Source organism: Bos indicus, chromosome 25, assembly GCF_029378745.1.
Source record: "Bos indicus isolate NIAB-ARS_2022 breed Sahiwal x Tharparkar chromosome 25, NIAB-ARS_B.indTharparkar_mat_pri_1.0, whole genome shotgun sequence".
Taxonomy (NCBI): Eukaryota; Metazoa; Chordata; class Mammalia; order Artiodactyla; family Bovidae; genus Bos; species Bos indicus.
The window spans coordinates 28,781,361-28,791,227 of NC_091784.1; the positions used below are offsets into that span (position 1 = coordinate 28,781,361).

The 9,867-nt window shown below is 38.4% G+C and overlaps 1 protein-coding gene and 2 non-coding genes across 3 annotated transcripts; all 3 read left to right on the plus strand.

The window, feature by feature from the left end:
• The first annotated feature begins 44 nt into the window (after positions 1 to 44).
• Positions 45 to 9,848, plus strand: CCT6A (chaperonin containing TCP1 subunit 6A). Its single transcript, XM_070779969.1, has 14 exons — positions 45 to 290; positions 726 to 789; positions 2,124 to 2,258; positions 3,102 to 3,275; positions 3,845 to 3,948; positions 4,541 to 4,651; positions 4,867 to 5,026; positions 5,112 to 5,194; positions 5,693 to 5,789; positions 6,106 to 6,253; positions 6,662 to 6,795; positions 7,500 to 7,602; positions 8,586 to 8,658; positions 8,917 to 9,848. Exons 1-14 carry the CDS (start codon positions 154 to 156, stop codon positions 8,987 to 8,989), a joined length of 1,596 nt encoding a protein of 531 aa, XP_070636070.1. The 5' UTR covers positions 45 to 153; the 3' UTR covers positions 8,990 to 9,848.
• Positions 2,835 to 2,968, plus strand: LOC139179856 (small nucleolar RNA SNORA22). Its single transcript, XR_011564205.1, has one exon. It is a non-coding gene; the product is annotated as a small nucleolar RNA SNORA22 (small nucleolar RNA).
• LOC139179854 (small nucleolar RNA SNORA15) lies at positions 6,296 to 6,436 on the plus strand. Its single transcript, XR_011564203.1, has one exon. It is a non-coding gene; the product is annotated as a small nucleolar RNA SNORA15 (small nucleolar RNA).
• Positions 9,849 to 9,867: the final 19 nt, after the last annotated feature.

The window sequence follows — 9,867 nt, forward strand, 5'->3', positions numbered from 1 at the left end:
CGGCCCAGTGGCGGCGGCGCGCGGGCACGCTGGGGGCGGGCCCGGCGCACCCGACTGTTCCAGAAGACCCGGATAGCGCCTCCCAGCCACGCTGAACCGGCTCAGGGCTTTTCGCCACGCCGTGTCCTCTGATCTTCCTCTGCTGGGTCAGTTATGGCGGCCGTGAAGACCCTGAACCCCAAGGCCGAGGTGGCCCGAGCCCAGGCGGCGTTGGCGGTCAACATCAGCGCGGCCCGGGGGCTGCAGGACGTGCTGAGGACCAACTTGGGGCCTAAGGGCACCATGAAGATGTAAGGCGGGACTGGCGGGGAGGGGCGGGCGGGCACCGTGCACCTCGCGCTGTCGCGGGCCTGCGCCGGGAACCGAGGCGTGGAACTCGCCGCCTCTGGGCCTGTGCGCTCGCCACTGCTGCCCTTCTTCCCCGCATTGTCCCGGTTGGGTCGTATTTTTTGCCCTGGCCGTATCCTGGTGCTCGATTCCTTCGCCGAGAACAAAGCTGCCCGCGTGCGCGGCGCTCCCCCGCGCTTGGGACTTGAGCGCCCTTTCAGACTCTTTCCCAGACACTAGAGGGATGAGCACTGCGCTATCCCTGTTAGCGGGGTATAGAGAACCAACCCCTTTGCCCCAGCTCTTGAAGATCTGGTCAAAACCCGATTGTTAAGGGCCTCTTAACTTGATCTCCATTGAAAAAGTCACAGTGCGATTCATTTCTGCCCATTAAACAGGCTTGTTTCTGGTGCTGGAGACATCAAACTCACTAAAGATGGAAATGTGCTGCTTCATGAAATGGTGAGAGGCTGCTGTCCTAGATCCAAAGTGTCTTGGTTTTCCGTAGTACATTTGATTTGTAGGAAGATTTTTACTCTCAAAAGGTAATTTTCCAGACAGTGGAAGGAGCAGGAAAAAATGTTATCAGTACTATAATTGACAGTACCGAATAGTGAGGAGCCCTGGAGTCTAATAAAGTCTACTTTGAATCCCTTACTCTTACCATTTAAGGCTTTCTTTAAAGGGTGTTAATTAAAATTCTAATAAAACCTGAAGAACTAAGAGGAATGACAGGCAAAATGCGGCAGAATGGTTATACTTTTTCAAACAGTTCTTTTGTGTTACATCACACTTCACCACCACCATCTGAAGGAGAAATAAAACTTACCATTTTTAAAGTCCCAGTGACTAAGAATCTGAGGTTATTGAGAGGAGCGGTCATTTCCCTAAGTTCCCCCAAAACAGTTAAAATCCTAGAAAAGGAAATGACTTGCCTATGTTTTGAGTTTAAAATAAGATTTAAGGCTTTGAAAATAGCGTATCATACCTTCAATGTCCAGATGTTTTGTTACTATCTTCAGTATGAATTAGCTAACCTGGAAGGTGTAGTTTTTGTTGGTGGGTTAAGTGGTGGCCTCTGCTTGCAGAGAAAAATAGGAGTCATAGTTTAAAGTCGATGTCAGAAAAGCTATCTTTATCTATTTAATTTTACCTAATCTAATAAGCTAGTCTGTTTAGATTCTTAAAACGGTCAGTGTCCCTAAAGACATAAAAGGCTGTAGTAAAGGACAATAAAGGAGACAAGAACAGTGCAGGAGCCATGATTGGATACTTTGTAGTTAAGAATCTGTGGGTGACAAACATTAATATTTTGTTCTTCCAAAACTGTTCCACAGTGACTTAACATCCACTGTGGTAATATTTGCTAAAGAGGCTAAGTGGGTTTTTTCCGTTGTAAATTGTTTGCGCAGTGCCAAATAATAACTGGGCTGCTGAGCTTTCATTTTTAAAAGGCACTTGGTTTATTCTCACAAGAATCCTACATTTGTTATAAAGAGGCTTGCATGGATTTGAAATTGTTGCTATTACTTGTTAGCCCCATTACCTTGAGTAAACCTTCACTGGGCCTCGATAAAGTCAAGATAATCTGAGAAGTAAATTATACATGAAAATGTTATTGTCATCATAAACTGATAACTCAGAATAGCTAATCATGAGTTTTTAATCAGAGCAATTTGTAGCTGCATACTTTGACATTTTGTGCAAATAGATTAGCCATTTACACATCTTAAGGTATATTTGGACTATTTTAATTGTAAGTTGTTTAAGGAATTTTTCTCTTTCTCTACTTGCAGCAAATTCAGCACCCAACAGCCTCCTTAATAGCCAAAGTAGCAACAGCCCAGGATGACATAACTGGTGATGGCACCACTTCCAATGTCCTCATCATCGGAGAGCTGCTGAAGCAGGCGGATCTCTACATTTCTGAGGTATACATGATTCTTGTGCTGCTTTGAAACTTCGTTGTCAATAAGAAATAATCTCAGTTTGACTCCTACAGACTGATGTACTGATAGTAGCTGAGGCCATATAATGGAATGTAAAGAGCAAAGGGCTTAAATCTGGGAACCAGAGTCTGTATCCTTGTCTGACAAATTTATTGTCATCCTCGAGCTGAAGAATCTTTGTTGACCTGAAAGGTGTTTTTGTTTCGTTTTTTCAATCAAGTTGCATTCCATATATAATTTTTTATATGTCTATAACATAGCTTAATAATTGAGATCTAGAAATGCGATATTCACGATGGCATATTTTTAACGAAAGAGTCAACAAAATTTAAGAATGCCATAAATTTTTTAACTTTCAGTAGTTCCACGGGTAAAGCAAACTTCAGTACTAGTCTGATGTAGGAAGGATTTCTTGGAAAGAGAAAGACAGGCTGAAAAACAGTCTCTCTGTTTTTCATTAGGAAATGATGTGAATTAATTTCAGATTACCTATAGAAAAGATGTAATAGTCAAATTGTTATGACACAATTTTGAGTTCGGGGCATTATCCCTTGTGGTTTGCACAGTGAACACCCAAGTGTGCTTTGTAGTTCCCTTGGCTTTGACTCTGTGCTAGAGTAATGTCTGTTCTTTTCCTCTGCATTGAAAGGACTATTTATCCTTTTAAATGTATTCAGAAAGTCAGCACATTATATTAATTGTGTTTAAGGGTATGAATGATGCAGAATAAACTTTCATAAATTTGCTTTGTAATGAACTGTAGTTAGCATCTACCTGAAGATTTCTAGTGTTAGTGGTGGTTTTGTAATTGTATGTTTACTATAGGGTCTTCATCCCAGAATAATTACAGAAGGATTTGAAGCTGCAAAGGAAAAGGCACTTCAGTTCTTGGAACAAGTCAAAGTAAGCAAAGAGATGGACAGGGAAACACTTATAGACGTGGCCAGAACATCTCTACGTACTAAAGTTCATGCTGAACTTGCAGATGTCTTAACAGAGGTATGTGTTAAGTTTGACATGTGTCTGGTACTTTACGCCTATACTGAGAACCCCTGGCAACTGGAAATATCAGTATTCTTACTAATTGCAACTAGAGAGTGCCATCTAAACTCTTCACAGTGTCATACTGTGTCAACTAAATATTTGGTCAGCCATAAAGTTCATTTTTGTGGCAGTAATAACCTGATCTGTGTCCCTAGAAGAAGAAAAGTGAGAAAATCATAGTATTAGTAGTATTCCTGGCCAGGTTACAAAGATATAATCAGACCTTTCAGTAAAGGGGGTTTATAAAATGGAGATTTTATTATTAAAAAGTTTCCTGTTGTCAGTATTTTTTATTGTAGAGGTGTCAGTGGTTCTTTAATTACAATAGAGGTTTCAGGAATGTAAATTACTCCAGCCCTTTACACATAGTGCATTCTGTTCTGTTAGCATGTAGAAAAAGACTTAGATCAGTTCAGAGATTTTCAAAGACAAGAAACTGCTTTAAACATCTGTGAAGAATAAGTACCATAAATGTCTCAACTTGTGCAAATCAAATTCATTGAATGGTTACACTCCTGTTGCAGGCCGTAGTGGACTCCATTTTGGCCATTAAAAAACAAGATGAACCTATTGACCTCTTCATGGTTGAGATCATGGAGATGAAACATAAATCTGAAACAGATACAAGGTAGGTGTTACAACGCTATGAAATACTTCAGAGTACACATTTGAAGCTTACACAGTACCTATTTTTGCCTAATTTTTTTTGAATTAATGTATATTGCCTAGACAAGTTATCATTTACTCAGCAGTATTATCTCTTGAAGTCAATTTTTTGTATTTATAGTCAGAATGATCCTGGAAAGTCAGCTTCATCAGTCATTTGGCATTTATTGAACTATTGAGTACAGAGCATATAGGAGACTTTGAGGAATTTTAGAGATAAATTATTTCAGAGACCTAGTTTGAAAACATTTTTAAAAGGAGGTGATCACCAGTGTAATAGCAACCAATTGTGACTGTTTTCTGTGGAGAATTTTCTTATAAGAAAGGGTTGTGGCTTTAATTTGAATGGCTTGTTTTTGTCATGTTCTGGAATTTTGCGTTTTCACAATTGAACCTTCTTAGGTAGTACCCAAAAGTCCTATTCAAATAACTCAAGAAATAAAGTTGATTGTGTGAAAATTGTCAATACAGTCTCAGTGTTCTAATTTTGTTAGCATATTTTACACCCCCATCTGGAAATAAGTAAGAATATAATCGCTTCCGTGTTTTAACAGCTTGATCAGAGGTCTCGTTTTGGACCATGGGGCACGGCATCCTGATATGAAGAAGAGAGTGGAAGATGCATACATCCTCACGTGCAACGTGTCATTAGAATATGAAAAAACGTGAGTTTATAGCTCCTTAGAAACGAGCTTGGCATTTGGGTCAAGTCATTTTTTCCCCCTAAGACTCAGTGTCTCCACTAAAAAGGGCAAAGTGCCTCCACCAGGGATTCAGAAAATTCTAGGAAGTAGCCTCTGAAAGCATACCAGGGGGTGGCATTGGAGCTTGGTGACCACTTGCTAAATATTTCCTCCCCTGTCTGTAACTTCTTTTTTAGAGAAGTGAATTCTGGCTTTTTTTACAAGAGTGCAGAGGAGAGAGAGAAATTAGTGAAAGCTGAAAGGAAATTCATCGAAGACAGAGTTAAAAAAATAATCGAACTGAAAAAGAAAGTCTGTGGTGATTCAGATAAAGGTTTTGTTGTTATTAATCAAAAGGTGAAAAATCTTGTTTTATAAACTAGTCTGTATCTATTTTTATTTTAATGGTAAAATATTGAAACTTCTTCTGTTGTTATTACAGGGAATTGATCCCTTTTCCTTAGATGCTCTTGCCAAAGAAGGCATAATAGCTCTGCGCAGAGCTAAAAGGAGAAACATGGAAAGGTACGGGTGGCAGATTATCTGTGTGACAGGAATTTCACTTTATTTTGCAAGTTAACTTGGATTATTCCTTTTTTCCCTCTTATCTTTGTGAGTTTGTAATTTTCTATTTTTACAAAATATGCATAATATTAAGTTTATAATTTTAAAATATATAATTCAGTGTCATAAAGTGAAATTCACATTGTTGTGCACCTAGCACCATCGTTCGTTTCCAGAAGTTTGAGAGAATACTTCTCCCGCAGAGCTCTTTGTGCATCTTTAGATTTCATGTCGGAGGAGTATTTACTGACTTGAGGAGAGTGGTTTAAACGGGGAGTTAGGAGAAAAGACCAGTTTTCAGCTGGTTGGTGGCAAATGGAAAGGCTTATGTAAAATACATTTTAGAACATGATTTTAGTATGTAATTCTGAAAAAGATTGCTTTCTAAAAAGAATTAACCTCTAGATATAACTAATAAAAGCACTTCTGCATCTCCCTTAAAATACTTGAATATTTCAGGCTGACTCTTGCTTGTGGTGGGATAGCCCTAAATTCTCTTGATGACCTAAATCCTGATTGTTTGGGACATGCAGGACTTGTCTATGAATATACATTGGTAAGTGTATTTTCTTCCCAAAATAATACTACTTTTTGGTTCATGAATTCTTCAGTAGTTAAAAATTCTTCCAAACTCAGGGTAATGTTTTTGCTTTGTTTACATACATTTTGATGATTTGTACATAGTAATAATAAGCCCTTGATGGGGAAATCACATTTCATTTATGTAACCTTTTTTCAAAGAAATTATTAGCTTTAATGTGATCAGTGTGGTGCCCTATTAATACCCCATTTATTCCTCCATAAGCCCCTCTCCTCTGGTCATCCCTTGCACAACCATATCCTGTTTTTTAAAATACTATCTCTTCACACAGGGAGAAGAGAAGTTCACCTTTATTGAGAAATGTAACAATCCTCGCTCTGTCACATTATTGATCAAAGGACCAAATAAGCACACGCTTACTCAAATCAAAGATGCAATAAGAGATGGCTTGAGGGCTGTTAAAAATGCTATTGATGATGGTAAGATCTTCCCTGTGTTTATTCTTTTTTCTAGTCTAAAAGGCATGGCTGAATACTGTGTTCTTTTTGTCAGTAGTTTACACAGCCAGACACCATGCAAAAGTAATGTTTTCCCTTTAAAATGGCTATGATGGTATGCTAAGTTTTTTCATAGCATGCTGTTGTTAAAAAGGGGATACAAATAAATGAACTAAAAGCTTGCAGGATTTGCATGTGCTCCTTAAATCATTCTGTTGTTTGAGATGTTGCTTGTATCGCTTTCAAATGCAGTATTAAACTTGCTGTGGTTACACGGAATTCTCAAATCAATGGCTTTCTTGTGTTTTAATGTATGTTTTTCCTTATAATTGACTCAACAGTTTTATGTTCTCTGTATCTCAGCATTTTCCTCTTCCCCTCACCCAACAGGCTGTGTCGTCCCAGGTGCTGGCGCAGTGGAAGTGGCGATGGCAGAAGCCCTGGTTAAATACAAGCCCAGTGTAAAGGGCAGGGCCCAGCTTGGAGTTCAAGCATTTGCTGATGCGTTGCTCATTATTCCCAAGGTGTGAATGCTTTTAACAGTTTTCTAAACTATGCCAAAGTGATTCATCCGATGAAAGCTTTTGATGTGGGTTTTTTCATAATGTGGATTTTGAATAAATAGATATCATCCATTTTCACCCTAACATTAGAACAGGTGTTTCTCCATATCTAATGTATTGGTTCCTCTGGACAGGAGGCTTGACTATCTGAAGTTGTAGTGTAGGACTTATCCTTGAGTACAAGCTTGCTTTTTCTTTTTATTTGTTTTAAACTAAGATTAATATGGACTCCCCTGGTGGCTCATATTGTAAAGAATGCCTGCAATGCAGGAGACCTGGGTTCGATCCCTGGGTTGGGAAGATTCCCTGGAGGAGGGCGTGGCCACCCACTCCAGTATTCTTGCCTGGACAGTCCCCATTGACAGAGGAGCCTGTCAGGCTACAGTCTATGGGGTCACAGAGAGTTGGAGAAAGATTAATATGTTGGTTTTCTATTGTGTGCTCATTTGAAGGTACAGTTTATGGCTAGTATATTGCTGAGATTGAGGTGGATTGGTGAATGAGTTAGTAATGTATATTAGTCATTGTGTAAAGTGAACATTAATATCAGTCTGCATTCATTAAAGTTTTTTTTAACTGTTAGTTTGAAATACTATTTCTTTATTTTAGACTTGACTATCACTTAGTAGGTCCTGTCTTTAAATAGTTACATTTGTTTCCTTTAGGTTCTTGCTCAGAACTCTGGTTTTGACCTCCAGGAAACATTAGTTAAAGTTCAAGCAGAACATTCAGAATCTGGTCAGCTTGTGGGTGTGGACTTGAACACTGGTAAGGAGGATGCAGCCGTTTGAAGGGGGAGATCTAGATGCTATAAGCAGAGTACAGATTGCTGATACTGCTGAGTTGTGCTAGGTGGTTCAGGTGTATGTTGAAGGGTTTCATATTGAGCTTGTTTTAGTGACCTTTTTATCAGGGACTTTTATTAAAGTGATATATTTGATGATCATATTTATGGGTGAAAACAGGCTAAGGATAGCAAAAGCTGGAAGAGGGAACCAAATCTAATGAAATGATGAAGGCTTTGATGTTAGGCCAGTGTAGTACAGATCATACAAGTAGAAAGTGGAAGATGTACATACATCTGTGCAGTATGTGGAAGACCTGTTGTGAACAGCAGCATTTACATTCAAGTTAATGTAAAACGTTTCTCTTTTTAATTTTTATTGGTGTAGTTGATTTACAGTGTTGTGTTTATGCTGTACAGCAAAGTGAATCAGTTACATATATATATCCACTTTTTTTTAGTTTATTCCCATATAGATCATTGTAGAGTATTGAGTAGAGTTCCCTGTGCTATACAGTAGGCTCTTAGTATCTATTCTATATATAATAATGTGTATATGTCATTCCCAGATTCCCAGTTAATAAAGATTTCTCTGGAATGAGGGAAATGATAAGCCTATCTTGCCAGATTATAGCTCAAGTGCTGTACTTTAATATGGACAAACAAGAATGTCTCCAGAAAAAGATACATGTTCAAATGTTTGGCAACCAAATAGAGCATTCCTGTCACTGAAAGTATTCTAACTAGAGATCAGCCACTCATCAAAGCTGCTATGCATAGGAGTCATGGTCTGTAATACAGCATTGGGCTAATTGAGGAACTTTGGGTTCTCATAGTTAATACTGGAGAAATGAGTAAACACTGATGAGTAAAGCAGCACAAAATACTCTTATTAGTTCTTTTAGACAGCATTCTGATCTTATGAACCTGCTCTATGTGATTTTAAGAAGACTGAGTTACTTTTCAGGTGAACCAATGGTAGCAGCAGAAGCAGGCATATGGGATAACTATTGTGTAAAGAAACAGCTTCTTCACTCCTGGTAAGTTTGGGAAAGCCAGAACTGTAAAATAACACTTAAGGAGCCTTCATACTCTTTAAAATTGGTACATTTTGTTTCATTTTCTTCCCATAAGAAAATGTAATCACTCGGAAGTATAGCAGCTGAAGCTAGTCTTCTGTGTATGTAGGGGTACCGGGGGAATTTGACATAATATGCACAAGTTAGTTGGAGATTGAGTTGAATTAGAGTTCATACCTCAAACCTGAGCTGTCTTGATTTTTTTCCCCCCGTTTTCAGCACTGTGATTGCCACCAACATTCTCCTGGTTGATGAGATCATGAGAGCTGGAATGTCTTCTCTAAAAGGTTGAATTGAAGCTTCCCTTGTATCTGAATCCTGAAGACTACAGAGTGATCCTAATAATACAGCTATGGAATTTTGGTCCAAGCTTCAAATGATCTTCAAAGGATTTTCTTTTCCCATATTAAAAAAGGAGAGAACACTGGCACCTATTCAGATTCTGAAGTTCTGAAATTATAATTACAGTATTTTAAAAATTGCACTGCAGTGTCCACATACAGCAGGTCATACTTACCCAGTAAACAGGACATTTTGCTTTACCCTCAGTGATATAAAAATATTAGATAAGCATATGTTATCTACATTGTTACTAAATATTCATTGAAAACCAAATTTTAATAGTTTAATAATTTCTTCTAATGGATGTATTTTAATTTATTTCCAATAGTTCCCTGTCATTAAGCGTAAGACTTAAATAACCTAAAGTTTTGAAGCATTCCTGCTTCCCGAGCATACTTTGGACTTTTCATGCTTTTAAAGTAGCTTTGCTAAAATGCTTCCCAGAAGTGTTAAGTTATCGTGAGTAGAAAGATGGAACTAGAGGCAAGAGGGGTTCAAAGAGCTGAAAGTATAAAGTGGCAAAATAAAGGCAGAGGTTAAAAACACGACTGAAAATATGGTGACTAAGGACTAGTGAGGTAGATTTTCTGGCAAGATCGTTATTTTCACAGCTCAGAACCTTTGCTTATACTGATACCCTTAAATCCTCCAGTGTCCTGTTTAAAAACTGTTCTCTTCTACATGTTCGCACAAAATACAGTAGGTATATCTGAAGCCCTTGAAAGTGAAATTGTGTTGCTAAACTTTGTGTTTTGAGGAGTTGGCAGTTGCCTACAGTGAGTGTGTAATAAATATGAAGTTAAAACCTTTCTGTGCTGTCAAGATGGT